The sequence below is a fragment of the Bufo bufo genome, chromosome 11 (genome assembly GCF_905171765.1).
Source record: "Bufo bufo chromosome 11, aBufBuf1.1, whole genome shotgun sequence".
Lineage (NCBI taxonomy): Eukaryota > Metazoa > Chordata > Amphibia > Anura > Bufonidae > Bufo > Bufo bufo.
Genome location: NC_053399.1, coordinates 78,608,619 through 78,626,896, shown reverse-complemented (window position 1 = coordinate 78,626,896; position 18,278 = coordinate 78,608,619). Strand labels below are relative to the sequence as shown.

The 18,278-nt window shown below is 44.6% G+C and overlaps 1 protein-coding gene across 1 annotated transcript; it reads right to left on the bottom strand.

Annotated features, from left to right (window-relative positions):
• Window positions 1-9,758: 9,758 nt before the first annotated feature.
• On the bottom strand, window positions 9,759-17,977 carry LOC120981898 (galectin-related protein-like). Its single transcript, XM_040411679.1, has 4 exons — window positions 17,934-17,977; window positions 14,280-14,366; window positions 10,950-11,126; window positions 9,759-10,439 (listed from the first exon to the last, which is right to left on the bottom strand). Exons 1-4 carry the CDS (start codon window positions 17,952-17,954, stop codon window positions 10,296-10,298), a joined length of 429 nt encoding a protein of 142 aa, XP_040267613.1. The 5' UTR covers window positions 17,955-17,977; the 3' UTR covers window positions 9,759-10,295.
• Between the last annotated feature and the right edge of the window lie 301 nt (window positions 17,978-18,278).

Below are 18,278 nucleotides of genomic sequence, written 5' to 3'. Positions count from 1 at the left end.
TTCATAGCACATGTGGATCTTCTTCTAGAGGAGTTAGTATCACGATTAGCAAAAGTGTACCGTTTGTACCAGTAGTAGTGCAGCAGGACTCTGAAGGTAGATTCATATTTGTGAAGGGTAAGATTGGTCACCTATTGGTAACGCTTGCAGGTCTTTATGCCCCCAACACCTGACAACATCGCTGGCTTAAAACGACCCTGTCCAAATTCCAAGACTTTGCTGAAGGTGTAAAAATATTGGGGGGTGACTTTAATGTGTCCTTGAACCATCGCTTAGACACATCACAAAAAAACGCTTGGAGGAATTGAGAAATTATTAAGGGAATTGCACTTAATAGACATTAAATGTCTCGGAAAAAGATTTAACATTTTATTCACCTGTCCACCGTTCCCATCAACGGTTAGATGATATTTTCCTGTCTAAACCCCACATAGAAATGCTAAAAAAGTCTACCATTGGCCCCATTACAGTTTCTGATCATGACCCTGTAACATCTTCACTTGCCTTTGCTAACCTTCCTATAAGGGAATGGATGTGGCGCCTAAACAAAACCCTGATAGACTCAGACAAGCACGTCTCGGATATCACTCTCAAATTATCCCAATATTTCCAGGATAATAAGGAGAAATAGGGTGTAAAAAGAAATTCATTACTCACCCTGTCACTGCCGTTCCAGCTCTTAGTGGTTCCACGGTGTTTTTTGCTTCCTACTCCTAGCTGAGGCGGGTCTCCAAGACATGCACTTGCCAGTCATGTCACTTTTCAAATAACCCATGCCCCTTTGTCTATCGAGGCGTAAAAAAGTGTCTAAAGCAGATAACAGATCTGGCACAAGACACATTTTGTGGCACAAACTGAAAGTATTTAGCTTTGTCAATCCAACCCAATTTTTTTTGCTTCAGTTTGTTCTATAACAGGCATGCTCAACCTGCAGCCCTCCAGCTGTTGCAAAACTACAACTCCCAGCATGCCTGAACAGCCTACAGGTATCGGCCTACAGCAGGGCATTGTGGGAGTTGTCGTTTTACAACAGCTGGAGGGCTGCAGGTTGATAATGCCTGTTCTATAAAATAGAACATTCAGCCAATGAAGTGTACTTCGAAAATTATTTGGTTCAGGCTCAAATTGGACAACAAGAGTACTGTTGGATCCTCTGGACCTGGCTCCGGCTCAATAATGGGCTTCAATAGTCCAACAGAAACCATCTTGTCTGTCTTTGGAGATGATCGCTCACCAACACTATGGTATTCTTTATGGGTTCATTCAAACTCAGAGTGAGTTCATTTGGTGGACCTGAAGAACCCCAGTCTGAAGCTGATGGTGTTTCAAGCAATTTGTGTCCTTTATCAAACATCCCTTATATTTAGGACTTAGATGAATGGCACAACTGTAATTGTCAGTGGCATGATTTATGTACTTATTTTTTAATGTTACTTTTAAAAGAAAATAGAAGATAGATGGGGAGAGGGGTACAAAATAAGGGATAATGGACGGGAAAGGGGAAATTGAGAATGTATCATAATGTATGCATATAACAAATAACTAAAGGAGTAAGAAAAAGAAAAAAACAACATTCTCTGAACAGTAGGTACAAAGGTAAATAGAGTGCAACAGGAAGCAGAGACTGTAGAAATCACTAGAGTCTAATAGGGTCATTTATCAAACTGGTGTAAAGTAGAACTGGCTTAGTTGCTCAGAGCAACTGATTAGTGTTAGGCTTGAATATTCGAATAGCGAATATTATTCGCGAATATCGGCACTTCGAGAATTTGCTAATATTTTGAATACAGTGATATATATTCGTAATTTCGAATATTCTAGATTTTTTTTTTTCCCATCAGTAACCTCCCTTTTTGCTTGTTGGCCAAAGAGAAGGCTGCAATGTCTTTGTCTGAGCTTAGCAACATCCCTAGCAACCAATAGGAAAGTTGCCTACCCCTTTACTATATAAGAACCTCCCCAGCAGCCCTTGTTTGCCAAATATTCTACCAAACATTTGCAAAATATAGCGAATTCGAATATTGCCCCTGCCGCTCATCACTACAACCGATCAGATTCCACCTTTCATTTTCCAAAGGAGCTGTCAAAAATGAAAGGCAGAATCTGATTGGATAAATGACCCCATAAGTTTGTCGCAATGTAGATCCCAAGCAGTCTAAATCTCTGCAACTTGTTAGTAGTGTTATGTATAAGCGCTGTTAGATATTCTAATAACTGGAGGTCCTTAACACTGGTTAACATGTAGAGGAGCAGCTTTGCACAAGGACCCTGAATCCCACTAGGAGGAATATTGAGAAGGCAAGTAATTGGCTCCAAATCTATTGGACAGTCAAAGGCCCCCTGTTTCAAAGATGAAATTCTACACCAGTAAGTGTCACGGATGTAGTAGGGGAGAACACCAAAAGACAACAAGAAGGAAGGGGAAAGACACTAGGCCTCACCGCTAGGGAAGGAAAAGGGTCACCACCTATAAAACCCTGCTCCTGACCCTAACTCCTATCCGTATGGGCACCTCTCGATGGTAGAGATACCCATACACAGGAACCTAGAAAACCCTGGTGACCCTCAGATGTCCTAAAGATATTGACAGGGCAGAGACCACCCGTTTCTTCCATGGTGAAGGAACTAGCGTCTCACTGAGGCCTAGTAAGCAACCGGGGGGGGGGGGGGGGGGAATACAAAACACAACAAGCGGAACACTTAACTTCAGAGGATGATGGATGAACAGGACTTCAACACGAACCACACTCCAGCTATTCCAAGACCAAATGAAGCTATCCCAAGCAAGGAGTGATGGGAAAAGTCAGACTAAATAGGGCGAGGTAAAGGTCACATGATCCACACCTGAACAGGAGGTGTGGACATACCAGCAACACACAGACAAAGTGAAACCGAAAGAGGCTGTCAGATCACTAATGCGTAGATAATCTTTCAGACCTTCTGAGACCTGTCACAGATGTGACAGTAAGAGGTTATATCTGGACAATCCCAATATACAATATATGGTAAAGAGAAATATCTGGAGACCAATATCTTCAGCACATATTAGGTATTACAGGATTAAGTTTATAAGGCAATTCAGGTGTATAGTACCATGTTGTTAATAGTAGGATGGTCACATATAGCTTCTTATCCAAATCTTTCTCTCATGAAAAACACAACTATTCCATTTGCGAGAAATAACTCTTGCCATTAAGTTGGCTCTGGAAGAATGACATCTCCTGGATGATGCCCATCTTGTTATCTACTGTATATGGATAACAAGAGTCTGCTCAGTGCCGAAATCCTCGCCAAGCCAGGTGGTGGCTGTTTTTTTGCCCAGTTTGATTTTGTTCTGCGTTTCCGACCAGGCAAAAAGAATACCAAGGCAGGGCCGATGCTTTTTCTTATTTGTTTGATCCAGCTGACCTGGTAGAGGAGCTCCAGCACATCATCGATCCTGCACTCATTATTTTTCTCTCTTCAGTTTAGCTTAAGGACATTCCGCAAGAACATGTTCCTGTGACCAAAAAAAAAGCAGGTCTTGGCCTGGGGGCAATGCTCCAAACTTCTTGGTCACCTATGTCTAATCAAGACTGCTAGTATGATCTAGCAATTAAAGAAGTTGTAGTTCCAGCTCACCCACTCCCAAACTTAGTCCAGCATTTGGTTCAGAGATAAAAATGATCCTTTATTTGAAGATGATAAAATCTAAATGTTATCCTCAAAGTGCCTCTTCTTTTGCTTTTCCAACGTATGCAGCGTTCTTAATCATAGCAAGCTGTGATGCTATGATTTAGGATGCTGCACACATCAGAAATGCGTAAGCAGAGGCACTTTGAGGATAACATTTAGATTTTATCATCTTCAAATAAAGGATTGTTTTTATCCCCGAATCTGGTGCTAGATTAGCTATTTGTTTTTGCTAGTTTGATCTCTCAACATTATTGGCGGCCTACGATCTCTAGAGACATCAAGGATTATATGGCCTCCTGTTTTACAAAAATCTCCAGAATTATACTTCCTTTGCCTGTACCTGAAGCACTGTGACACCACATAGCCATGGGGGAGATTTGTCATCTCCCTGTGCCACTTTCTTCATGTAAAAAAGTCACAAAACTTGTGTTTGTGACTTTTTAAATGCCAGTTGATACAACTTTTGTCACAAGTAACATTTCTGTGCCCTCTTTTCAAAAAAAATGGCGAGGGAAGCACAGAAACGTTACTTGCGACAAAAGTTGGAGCAAGTGACGTTTAAAAGAGAGGCACAGCACATTTATCTTCATTTACACCGATATTCTGGCTCAAATGAAGAAAATCTACAGCAGCTCCAAGATGTAAAACAATGGTCTTTGATAAATTTCCTCCTTGAATGTTATCACTGATCTTCTTTCATCCTCAGGTTGCATGGTAATCTGGTTGTTGGCAGATCGATTTTCTAAAATGGCCCATTTTGTACCCCTGTCGAGGCTTCCTACCATTGGTCAGCTGGCTAACTTCTTCTTAAAGGGGTTCTCCAGGAATAACAAAAAATTCAAATACTTAAATATTATTTTATAATAAATATATTTACAAATACCTTTCATTACTTAGAATGGCTTGTTTTGTCTAGGGAGCAATCATTATGGGAAATAAAATTGCCGCCGTCCTATCAGTACACACAAAACCTGTCCTAATCACACAGGAGAACAAGTTACTTCACAATGAGCCATAGTGCTGCTCATCCTCCTCTCTGCTCTGCTTGTCAGGAATCATGATCCTGAATACAGGTGAGTCTCTGTGGGAATAGAGAGGATGAGGAGACATGAGAGGAGGGTGAGGTGTGGCTAATGAGCAGCAGCACTTGTTTACAGTCTCCATTACCACAGTCTGTCCTGTCCATCCTCTCTGTACTTCATGTCTCCTCATGAACTAAATTCCCCATAGATTCAGCTAAAGTTCTTATCATCTGTATTCAATCAGGATTATAATCCCTGACAAGTAGAGAGGAGGAGGAGGCTGAGGCAGCTCTTTACCTCAGTGTTGTAAAGTAACTTGTCCTCATGTGTGATTAGGACAGGTTTTGTGTGAACTGATGGGACAGCGGCCATTTTGTTTTCTCTGATGATTGCTCCCCAGACAAAACGAGCCATCATAAATAATGAAAGGTATTTGGGAATATATTTATAATAAATTAATATTTAAGTATTTTTATTTTCTTAATTGCCGGAGAACCCCTTTAAAGGACATTTTCTGATTGCATGGTTTGGCCTTGCCCTGACCTTGGCCTGTCCCTTACTGCAGTTTTGTCTGATCCCTCAATGTTCTGCATCGGTGTCTCTTGACCCCTGCGGGTCTACTTGAAAAGTATAGTGTACACTCACCTAAAGAATTATTAGGAACACCTGTTCTATTTCTCATTAATGCAATTATCTAGTCAACCAATCACATGGCAGTTGCTTCAATGCATTTAGGGGGGTGCTCCTGGTCAAGACAATCTCCTGAACTCCAAACTGAATGTCAGAATGGGAAAGAAAGGTGATTTAAGCAATTTTGAGCGTGGCATGGTTGTTGGTGCCAGACGGGCCGGTCTGAGTATTTCACAATCTGCTCAGTTACTGGGATTTTCACGCACAACCATTTCTAGGGTTTACAAAGAATGGTGTGAAAAGGGAAAAACATCCAGTATGCGGCAGTCCTGTGGGCAAAAATGCCTTGTGGATGCTAGAGGTCAGTGGAGAATGGGCCGACTGATTCAAGCTGATAGAAGAGCAACGTTGACTGAAATAACCACTCGTTACAACCGAGGTATGCAGCAAAGCATTTGTGAAGCCACAACACGCACAACCTTGAGGCGGATGGGCTACAACAGCAGAAGACCCCACCGGGTACCACTCATCTCCACTACAAATAGGAAAAAGAGGCTACAATTTGCACGAGCTCACCAAAATTGGACTGTTGAAGACTGGAAAAATGTTGCCTGGTCTGATGAGTCTCGATTTCTGTTGAGACATTCAAATGGTAGAGTCCGAATTTGGCGTAAACAGAATGAGAACATGTATCCATCCTCTGATGGCTACTTCCAGCAGGATAATGCACCATGTCACAAAGCTCGAATCATTTCAAATTGGTTTCTTGAACATGACAATGAGTTCACTGTACTAAAATGGCCCCCACAGTCACCAGATCTCAACCCAATAGAGCATCTTTGGGATGTGGTGGAACGGGAGCTTCGTGCCCTGGATGTGCATCCCTCAAATCTCCATCAACTGCAAGATGCTATCCTATCAATATGGGCCAACATTTCTAAAGAATGCTATCAGCACCTTGTTGAATCAATGCCACGTAGAATTAAGGCAGTTCTGAAGGCAAAAGGGGGTCCAACACCGTATTAGTATGGTGTTCCTAATAATTCTTTAGGTGAGTGTATACGTTCCATTGTACGCCATTGTTTCTAGGGGAGATTATACCAGTAATGGTGCCTTCATACACACTGAAGTTTACAAGAGCGTGTTTTAGACTTGTTTCTTTGAGGATTATGGTATCCTATGGAAATCAATGGAGAAATGGGGCTTCAGAAGATCCACAACACATACAGATTTTTAGAGTACACTGATTTAAACTCCATAGGAATACATGGAAAACTCTTAATGATGCTGATTTTTCCGCAAATGCATTCCGTCAGATACAGGATAGGTCATCAGTATCTGGTTGGTGGGGGTCCGACACCCGGGACCCTCACCGATCAGCTTTTTCAGAAGGCAGCGGCCTTCTCTCTGCATTTCCTAGATCAGTGATGACATGTTCATCCATCACGTGGCCTTGGAGCAGCTCAGCCCCATTGAAGTGAATGGGGCTGAGCTGCGATACCAAGCACAACTGCTATACAATGTACAGGTGCTTTGTAAACTGCGAGAAGGCCGCAGCACTCACAGGAGCATCACCCTTCTCAAAACAGCTGGTGGACCCCCACCGATCAGATACTGATGACCTATCCTGAGGATAGGTCAACAGTATCAAAATCTTGGAGAACTCCTTTAATGCACCTTGGCTTAAAGGGATTTTCCAGGATTTATATATTGAATGCCTATTCTGAGGATAGGCCATCAATATCAGATCAGATCTTACCGATCAGCTGTTCGGGATTAGCTCTGATACCAGAACTACACAGCTGCCATCCATTGTGTAGTGGACGAAGCTGGTTACTGCAGGGCTGCTCCCGGTGTGTAAGGCTAGGGCTACACGATAACATGTGTCGCGCAACACACAGGGCACAACTACACTGCAACATGTGTCGCACGACACATAGGGCACAACTACACTGCAATATGTGTCGCGTGACACATAGGGCACAACTACACTGCAACATGTGTCGCACGACACATAGGGCACAACTACACTGCAACATGTGTCGCACGACACATAGGGCACAACTACACTGCAACATGTGTCGCGCGACACATAGGGCACAACTACACTGCAACATGTGTCGCGCGACACATAGGGCACAACTACACTGCAACATGTGTCGCGCGACACATAGGGCACAACTACACTGCAACATGTGTCGCGCGACACATAGGGCACAACTACACTGCAACATGTGTCGCGCAACACATAGGGCACAACTACACTGCAACATGTGTCGCGCGACACATAGGGCACAACTACACTGCAACATGTGTCGCGCGACACATAGGGCACAACTACACTGCAACATGTGTCGCGCGACACATAGGGCACAACTACACTGCAACATGTGTCGCGCAAAACATAAGGCACAACTACACTGCAACATGTGTCGCGCAACACATAGGGCACAACTACACTGCAACATGTGTCGCACGCAGGGCTTTTTTTCTGGCGGAACGCACCGGAACGGCGTTCCGCCACCTTTTGACATCGCAGCCTGCCATGCTCCAGCATCGCAGGCTGCGATGTATCAGCGGGGAGGGACTGGGAGGAGGAGCTGGGGGCCGGTGCGTTCACTGTGCTCCGGCCCACAGCTCCAGTACAGTTATAGAATGTGTAAAATTAATAATGATTCTATTCATGAGGCCCCCTCTGTAGTAGAACATTCAATATATCCATCCTACTCACAGGGCTGTTATCGTAATCCAGGCCGGCCGGGCAGATGAGCGGCAGCGTCACTGACTGACGTCACGTGCCTGCGCCGCCTGCTTCATTCATAAAGTAGGCCGGGCAGGCACGTGACGTCAGTCAGTGACGCTGCCGCTCGTCTGCCCGGCCGGCCTGGATTACGATAACAGCCCTGTGAGTAGGATGGATATATTGAATGTTCTACTACAGAGGGGGCCTCATGAATAGAATCATTATTAATTTTACACATTCTATAACTGTACTGGAGCTGTGGGCCGGAGCACAGTGAACGCACCGGCCCCCAGCTCCTCCTCCCAGTCCCTCCCCGCTGATACATCGCAGCCTGCGATGCTGGAGCATGGCAGGCTGCGATGTCAAAAGGTGGCGGAACGCCGTTCCGGTGCGTTCCGCCAGAAAAAAAGCCCTGCGTGCGACACATGTTGCAGTGTAGTTGTGCCTTACTTTTGAATGAAGCAGGCGGCGCAGGCACGTGACGTCAGTCAGTGACGCTGCCGCTCGTCTGCCCGGCCGGCCTGGATTACGATAACAGCCCTGTGAGTAGGATGGATATATTGAATGTTCTACTACAGAGGGGGCCTCATGAATAGAATCATTATTAATTTTACACATTTTATAACTGTACTGGAGCGGCAATAGGGGAGGTCTGTGGATGGCAGTGTTATGGGGGGGGGGGTCTGTGGATGGCACTGTTAAGGGGGGGGGGTCTGTGGATTGCACTGTTATAGGATGGGGGGGTCTGTGGATGGCACTGTTATAGGATGGGGGATCTGCGGATGCCATCCCCAGATCCCCCATTAACAGTGCCATCCCCAGATCCCCCATTAACAGTGCCATCCCCATCTGGGGGGTTTCTTTGCTGGGCTGGACTTTTATAGTCCCCCCAAATTTTACTTGCATCCCTGTTCTCTAAAGGGGCGGTTTTAGGGGGCGGTCCTAGGGGTGGGTAGGGGCGTGGCCAGGGGAGGGGGGCTGAGTTCCACCACCTTTTCTCTGAGGAAAAAAAGCCCTGGTCGCACGACACAAAGGGCACAACTACACAACAATTTTTATAATGATATTCTATGGTGTCGCACTGCGACCTACTGCGACAGTCGCAGAAAAATCCATCTTGTAGTCGCAGCATGTTGCAGTGCGACACCATAGACTATCATTATAAAAATTGTTGCGCGACACATGTTGCAGTGTAGCCCTAGCCTAAATGCCTGCTTTTTATGCTGCTTCTATGTTTGTAGAAATGGTGACCTGCAATTATGACAGTCACATGTCCTGCAGCATTACCCCCTAATGTATCCCTAGTATGCATTCACACACAGCAGAGAGCAGCATCATTACTGCAATACCGAAGCCTGAGACACAAAATACATTCACGTGCTCAGTGATTCTTGGTATTTGGAGGGAGGAAACCGCCGTCATCAAAATTATGTCAAGGACATTGTATTGTAAGACAGCAGCCCAGCAGGCGTGTGATTCCTGCAGCAGCCATACTGCCAACCATTACTGCTGCACCAATATTTATCTGCCGGGAACAACTAGGATTATGAAATCTTTCTATAATTAATATAATTACCTTGAGCATTGACTCGAGTGAAATAGACCAGGGTTTCTTTTATTCATCCTACCGCATAATAAAAGTACCAAAAATTCACAATATTAAGAGAGAGCACAAGATGACAATATTCGCACAAAAACTGTTTAATCTGTTATTTGTGACCAATTACATGAGGCTCAGATCGGTGGCAGAGGTTTCATAGGACCCTCGGCTGTGGAGTCTGAGAAAAAGCAGGCAGCAGCATTTTGTCTGGCAGGATGCCGGAAGCCGTTGTAGTCCATGGGGTCTGATAGGCGTCACTGGGGTCCGTAATTTATGATGACACTATAATGTCTCATAGATGAACCAAGTTAATTTAGCTTTTAGACTGACCGCGAACAAGTTCCAAGCAAGTAGTAAAATTGTGCCAGGCAAACGGTGGACTGGCATCAGATGGTATAATGCCACCAGGCAGATATTGGACTTGTGCCAAGCAAGTAGTAAAATGGTATCAAGCAAGTAGTAGAATGGTACTAAGCAAGTAGTAGAATGGTACCACGCAGGTAGCAGACTGGTACTAAGCAAGTAGTAGAATGGTACCACGCAGGTAGCAGACTGGTACTAAGCAAGTAGTAGAATGGTACCAAGTAGATAGGGGACTGCAACCCAAGTGCCCCGGGCTTTAGTGTTATGCCACCTTTGTAAGTTTAATGTCTCCTGTGACCCTAAGACCCGTCACTGCTTTGAGCTGTGGGACACGATGTGTGAAGTCGCAGAGTCCTTGTCCATCTAAGAGAACCCGCATCTGTTGGTGCTCACAGAGGATCTCCATCTAGAATGAAAACAATAACTTGTTATTACTCCGGGAGCAAATCAGACACACGGACATGGTACAGGGGACCGTTACTTTCTGTAAGAGCTTTCTAAAGTTTTGTATAATTTGCGTTTAATGAGGGGATGGCAATGATCTGGTTCTATAGGGCTCACGTGCTGGTAAAGGCTAAGTCAACCCCAGGGCTCCCCTCTATATGCACTTACTCAGCAGCTTGCCCCTTTTGCCTCCACCTAACTTCTGCATTGATATTGCATAGCCCAATGTACACAATTTTTGGCTCCTTCTCCATGGAATCAAACATCCCAACCCATGTTCCTATAATCCCATGAGATATTCATATTTTTCCTTATATTTTGTGAAGATGTCATATGATATGATAAACCAGCTGCTGTTACTGGGACCTGGAGAACAATGTCATAGACCTGGAGAGGGTTCAGATGTGGGCAGCATAACTATAGATCAGCGGTCTTTTACTCAAGTAATATCTAGTAATGTTTGGAGCCTTACCTTAAAGTTGTTTCCAGGAGTGAAGGGAAAATATGGAATTTTTTTCTCTTCTGCAACCCAAATTCCTGCAAACTTGGCATTTCGGATTATAGATCTGTCTTGGAAGTTGACTGTCAGTAGAAGAGCCACGTCTTCCTCCGCATCTTCGGGACTGCACAGCAAACTGACTGTAAAGCTGTGGACAGAACTGCAATGATCAATGCTCCCCCAAATGAAGGACTAAACACTTACTGATATGCTATCCATCTATACACAGGTAGGTAAAGCTCTGAGATCTTGGGTTAGAACATGCACCTGATTATTTGCACTAGTTTTTTTTATCTATGATCCATTTTGTTTATCTGCATAGGTTTAGAAAACCAAATTAATAGAGCGGTTCTCCCACTGGGGACACTAATTTAGTAGTCAGTGATCTAGAACAGTGTTCCCCAACTCCAGTCCTCAGGGCCCACCTAACAGTCAAGATTTGAGACTATCCCACAGAATGAATACCTGTGGTAAATCCTGATGCATTGAAACTAATTCTCACCTGTAGTGTACGGGGGCTGTAATGCCCGTCACTACAGAAAGGTCACTTGGTGTGCTGTCATTCCCCCCCTTATTTGTGGGGAGGTTGGTATGAGTCATCTTTATAAAATGCAATGTAATATAATGCTATGTACTTCCCTGTTACTGTAAAATGTGCATGTACAGGCCTGCTAGGGGTGTCATTCCAGCTCTTAGTCACTAGAGGGAGCTAGGGAGCCCTAGGTTATATAAGGCCCAGTCAGGGAAGGGAAAGGAAGTCGGTAGTCTAGTCTAACCAGGGTGAGAACCAAGTTGGAGATTAGACGATGTCAGAGTCAAGTCCAGGCCTGAAGCCTGCAGACCAGGAGAGGGTATTGCAGTCCCTGTAACCGGGTCCCTGATCCAAGGAGAAGGTTCCCCTCCTGAGTTCATCTATGCAGAAGCAGGAACACCACAGTTAACCAGCCTGAGGAAACTGGGAGAGACAGAGGCAAGTCCAGAAAAGCAAGAGGTACTAAAGACAACAGAGGAGGTACTTAATAATTATAAAACCAAGGATATACGCCAGAGCTAGGGTATTGGGCCTTGGAGAAGAGTTTCTATGTCCCAGGATCAGTCAGGAATAGAGTGCAAGCCGCCTGTACTGCAAGTCCTGTGTTTAACACTCTGAAGTCACCTTGCTATATATATATTGCCTGCATCAAATGTACTGCAACCAACTGTCTCCAAAGGAACTGCGCTTCCATCTATGTCCATGCATGATGACTACTAAAGTTTGAGTTCTGTTTTAACATCACGTGGTTCCTCAGTTATTCCTGCTATCAGCAAACGGCGTGCCACCGTTTAATTGGCACTGGCGTCACGAACAATACTTATCATCACCTGCCCTTGCAGAGAGTCAGCTGTCTCAGGTTAGTGTCACGATTGCACTACAACACCCAGGGACATTTCTAAACCTAACTTGAGTACGCTGCACCTCTGCTGAATACTAAGAAAATCCTGAAAACCTGACCGTTAGGTGGGCCCTGAGGACGGGAGTTGAGGAACACTGATCTAGAACATCCATGTATTACATCGACAGCGGATTCATTTTAATTGTTATTGTGTAATGCTCTATTTTATTCTGTGACGGTACAGAGTAACTGAACACTTTTTGAAGTCATCTCTTAAATATTACAGCTGCTCACTTGTGGTCATGCCAGCAGGACATCCTATGGTCAATTTTTGAGGAACCCCCAAACTACTTATAACTGCTGGTTGCCTTTCAGAGAACCCCTAAGCAGGTTCCAATGAAATTCCAGAAATTGGTTAGGAAACTCTGCTGTAGAACGTTTGCAATGAAGATTTGAGCCCTGGAGCCCCCACTATCACGTTTTATACCCTAGTAAGTCTTACGAATGGGACAGTGATGGGCTGATGGAAGAATCCATCAAAGTTGTTTCTACCAGAGGAAGCAACCAACTTTAGAAAGGTTGCTTCAGCTGGTGGCTCCTCGTGGGTGGTGTGCACCTTTTAGTACTTCTTTCTGAACAGGCAACTCAACATTAGCAAAAATAGAACCCACCTACTGGCCAATCCTTCCATAATTTTCTCCTAAAAGACATAATAAAAGGGGTGTGGCGTAATGGGGGGTCCACTGTTTTCGATACCTCTTGGCTCACAAGACCTCGAAGGATTGGAGACTGTTCTACTTTATTAACATATAGGTGACAGCACGTATTATGTATAAAAAAGGGACAGAAATAGTAAGGTAAGGTGCACACGTGTGTGTGTGTATATATATATCCGTGTGCACCTTATCTTACTGTTTCTGTCCCTTTTTTATACATAATATTATTTGTCCTAATTTATGGAATCTGATCACCTTTTAGACTTGAAAAAGTAGTGCTTTTCAACTCCGAAATGCGTTGTCACCTATATGTTAATAAAATAGAACCGTCTCCAATCATTCGAGGTCATGATTTTTGCGCCAAGAAATATCGAAAACAGTGGACCCCCATTACTCCGCACCCCTTTTATTGTATCTCATCACTCCTCTGGAGGATTGGCAACTCCACAAGTGAGGAGCGAACGATACCGGCAGCAGCGAGCATTATTTAAATACACGTCTACACTAGTGTTGTGCCTATGCTTGCACAACACCAAAAGGTGAGCATAATCACTTCTTTTAACCAATTGTCCAAAAATGATTACCCTATGAGCGCCTCTCCCCCTCTTTTGCCACATATGCTGTCCTACAAGACATAGGACGATGGTCCAGTTTGGATTTTTGCTATCCCCATTTAACCTATTTCTTTTACAGGGCTGATTTTAGGGGTGGCATCTAGAAGATGGGAACCCCGGGTGCAAACTAAAATCAGCCTGTATTATTATAGTGGTATTTTTTAGGGACTGAATTATTATATTAGTGGGCTGTTTTGGCCCTTACATTTAAAGGGGTGACCTGGGTTAGACAAACATTGCTGCTTTCTACTATAAACAGCACTCAGTTTGTCCACAGGTTGTGCTAGGTGTTATAGTTCAGCCCCATCCACTTCAGTGGACTGTAATACCAGAGAAATCCCAGGCACAGTGGTCCTGTTGTTGGAAGAAGCGGCCATGTTTTTTTAACCCTGGTCAGCCCTTTCAAACTGTCTAAAAATGGCGAGGGAGCCCTAATTTGTCTAGTCACCCGGGGCCCCATTTTCTATAAAACTGCCCTGCCTTTTTGTATACCCCCTGTAAGAACAACATATATGGATGGCCCAAAACAAGCTAATAAAAAAATTGTACTAACTATACAGACAGATGTTACCATATGAAATGTACTGCTTTTCTTTTACCTTTGGGTCTGACGTCTACAACTCCCATGATGGTGATCTTCATGGCTGGTTTCATCCCTCCTTTGATATCACCAACATATTTTTCTCCCTTCAATTTGAATACATTGAGGAATTAGCTTTATCAGGAGGGAATGATTGTAATTGTATGTGTCATGTTAATTTATTTTGTGCTTTGGCTTAAAGTAGTTGCCCGGGAGATTAATATTGATGGCCTATCCTCAAGGTAGATCATCAATATCTGACTCCCGTTACCCCCATGATCTTGAAGAGGCTGCAGCCTCCTCGCAGTTTACTAAGTACAGTGCCATACATTGTATAGTGGCTGTGCTTGGTATTGCAGCCTAGGCCCAATCATTTGAATGGGACTGAGCTGCACCCAGGCCATGTGAACGATGATCGTGACATCACTGGCCTAGAAAGAGGCCGCAACACTCTTCAAACAGCTGATCGGCGCGAGTGCCGGGAATCAGAACCGCACCGAACAGTTTTTTTTAGCAGTCTTTATTAATAAAAAAAGACATATACAAACCATTAAAATTTTTCATTGATAATTACAATATAAAATTACTATTATTTTCAATTCCCCGTAATCACCCATTTCCCAAACCACCCTACCCTTGCGATGCGTCTCAAAGGCCCTCCATAATCCCACTCAGACAACAATAGTAGAAACATACAATTTGGGGGCAAGAAGGATTAGGGTTTCCAAGCCTCCCATATCTTAATCCACTTCTCCTCACCAGTGATGGTCAGTTCGCAGCGAACACATGCGTGCTGCCATCTTTAGTAAGGTAGACTCACCCATCCGGCGATGCACAGGTAACCCCTTACGTGTGCCGGGAGCTGGGCTGAAATCGAATGCAGTCACCGGGAGCAGGCAGTTCCGAGAACAGCCCGATGAAGGCCCCCGGCGGCTGTTCTCGGAACTGCCTGCTCCCGGTGACTGCATTTGATTTCAGACCGACTCCCGGCACACGCAATGGGTTACCTGTGCATCGCCGGACGGGTGAGTCTACCTTACTAAAGATGGCAGCCCGCATGTGTTCGCTGAACACTGCGAACTGACCATCACTGCTCCTATTTCTTTGCCTATATAGGACATTCTCGCCCACCGATCAGTTATTGATAGCCTATCCTGAGGATAGGTCATAATATTTTCCTCCTGGAAAACCCCCTTTAATAAAATTCTGTCTAAAAGCTGATGGCACAGTTTTGCACTTTTCCCATAGGCCAGCGGAATTAAATACATGTACAAGATGATACTAAATTAAAAGCGCCACCAAAAATTTCCATAAAAAAAACATAAAACCAAGCATTTTCGATGCTTTTTTGTGTATGTTCTCTGAACATGTGACAAAAAGACCAATTTCTTCTATTATAGAGTCTCATTACAACTATAGAGTCTCATTATCCTGTTGGCCAGTAAAAGATATTCCGTGGTGACATTTTACTTCCACCTCACAGTCCTTCAGTGCAAGGATCCTGTATACAGCAGCCTAGACCTCAGCTTCCTGGACCTCTATGACGAGGACTTTAGAGCGAAGGGTGAGATGTTGGGCTTAGCTTGCTAAGTTTTTAGGTTCTTATGAAATAAAGGCTAGGGAGGACACAGTGAGGTAAGCCCTAGAGACAAAGATAACCACCCTAATGGCGGTCACAGATAAGGACGACTGGCGTTTAAATCTCCCGCCTACCCGGCCTTTGACTCCAAGAACACAAGAAGTATATGCAGTGTCCTGTTACCTGATTGTCATAATGTTTATCCACGTTTTACTGCTCAGGTTTTGATGCTTTCTTGTGACAATTACAGAAAAATATTTTTTCAAAAGCTCCTACAACAAAAAAAACATGATATTTGAACGTGTGACAAAAAACACATTTATTATCGTGTCTGCGATATATGCTGTTTTGGGGCTCATGCACACTAACGTATTTGTTTTCCATGTTTGTTCTGTTTTTTGTTTTTTTTGCAGCCCATATGCAGAACCATTCACTTTAATGGGTCCGCAAAAAAGCCGGAAATGACTCTGTGCGCATTCCGTTTCCATATGGCCGTTCCGCAAAAAAAGATAGAACATGTCCGACAAGGATACGCATTGTTACACTGGATCCGTCATCCGTGTTTTTTGTGGATCCGTGTTTTGCGGACTGAAAAATACGTACGGTTGTGTGCATGAGTTCTTAGACGGTCGTCCCTTTCATGGAGACGTGTGACTATTTTCAACTCACTTGCGCAACATTTTCATGCTCCTACTATTTAGCCCAGTCTTAGTGAATATGAACCTGTCGTACAGATAAAGATCCACCAGAGGTCAGCCTAATAGCAATATGCTTAGTCTAAGGGATCAGACCGTGCCCGTATTGCGGCCATATCACGGATGCGGACCCATTCCTCAGGATAGGCCATCGATAACTGATCGGCAGGGGTCCGACACCAGGCTCGCCTGCTGATCAGCTGTTTCAGAGTAGCTCCAGTGCTGGAAGTCCGCACCAGAACTACAGCTCCCTCCATTGTGTAGTGGACGGAGCTGGTAACTGCAGCACTGCTCCCACTGGAGTAAATGGTGTCGGACCCCCTCCAATCTGATATTAACAGCTTAACCTGATTACAATCCTGGTATACTGGCTTAGTTGCCCATAGCAACCAATCAGATTCCACCTTTCATTTTCCAAAGGAGCTCTGAATAATGAAAGGTGGAATCTGATTGGTTGCTATGGGCAACTAAGCCATTTTTCCTTTGCCCCAGTTTTGATGAATTTCTCTTCTCACTATTTTCAAAATCTCTGCTTGTTTTCAGTAAATGATAACCTAATGAAAGAAATGTGCTGTGAATGAACTGCATTTAAAGGGGTTGTCCCATCTTGGACATCTAGGATGTCCTCCCAATGTCTGATAGGTGCGGGTCCCACCTCGTTCTATACTTAGAACGGAGCCCGCAAAGTGCTGGAGGGCGAACGGCGCATGCGCGGCCGCCTACCATTCATTCCTATTGGAGCGCTGAAAATAGCTCAGCCATTTTTGGCAGTTCCATTGAAATAATTGGGAAGCGCGGCCACCGCTCCATTCACCTTTATGGGGCTGACAGAACTAGCTGAGCCAGCGCTTGGCTATTTTTGGAGCTTCCATAGGGATGAATGGAGGGCGGCGCTAATGTGCGGCGCACCCCCCGGCACTTTTCGGGCTCCTTTTTAAGTATAGGTGGGGGTCCCAGAGGTGGGACCTGCACCTATCAGACATTTGGAGCACATCCTAGCCATATGCCCCAAATGTCCAAAATGGGACAACCCCTTTAAATGCAGTCCATTCAAAGCACAGATGTCTCTTTCATCCGGTAAGACTCAGTTCACACCACTTCTGAACCCTGAGATGTATTTTAGGAGGATCTCCCACAGAGGGCTGGGACGTATCCCAATGTATAGGCATATGTGAACGCAGACCTATAGATGTAGTTGTTGGAAATATCTAGATTAGATGCAATTGTAGCAAATCATCAGCTCTGAGAAGTGTTATGTCTATATGGGTTTTTAGCCTCTAGATGTAGACAAGAATCTTCTCAGTCGCTGACACCAAGCAGAGATCTTGAAAATAGAGCGTAGCAGAACTTTTCATTGGGTTTTGGTCAATGATCTGATGCCACCATTGTCCCCTACTCACGTTTGTGCAGATGTCGGTCATGACGAGTGGCTGGTGCTGGCGACGCTGATCAGCGCGGACGTCAGATGGGAAGTTTTTGCTCGCCCTTCAGAAATAAACAGTGAGGAGGATGAGAGAGGAGCGCGGGGAGACTTATCTGTGCCATGCAGTCCTAATACTGGGGGGTGATCAGCTGAGGCACAACCACAAAGTGCGGCGTAACCATGGAAACGCTAAACTGCTGCCATGACAGGGCGCACGGCTTACAGGCAGTCACTTATGAAACATTCATTTCCAGTGCCCCATCTCTCCCAGTTACTGAGCGTTCTGCATAGCAGGGTGCCCCCAAATATTGTAATTACTATT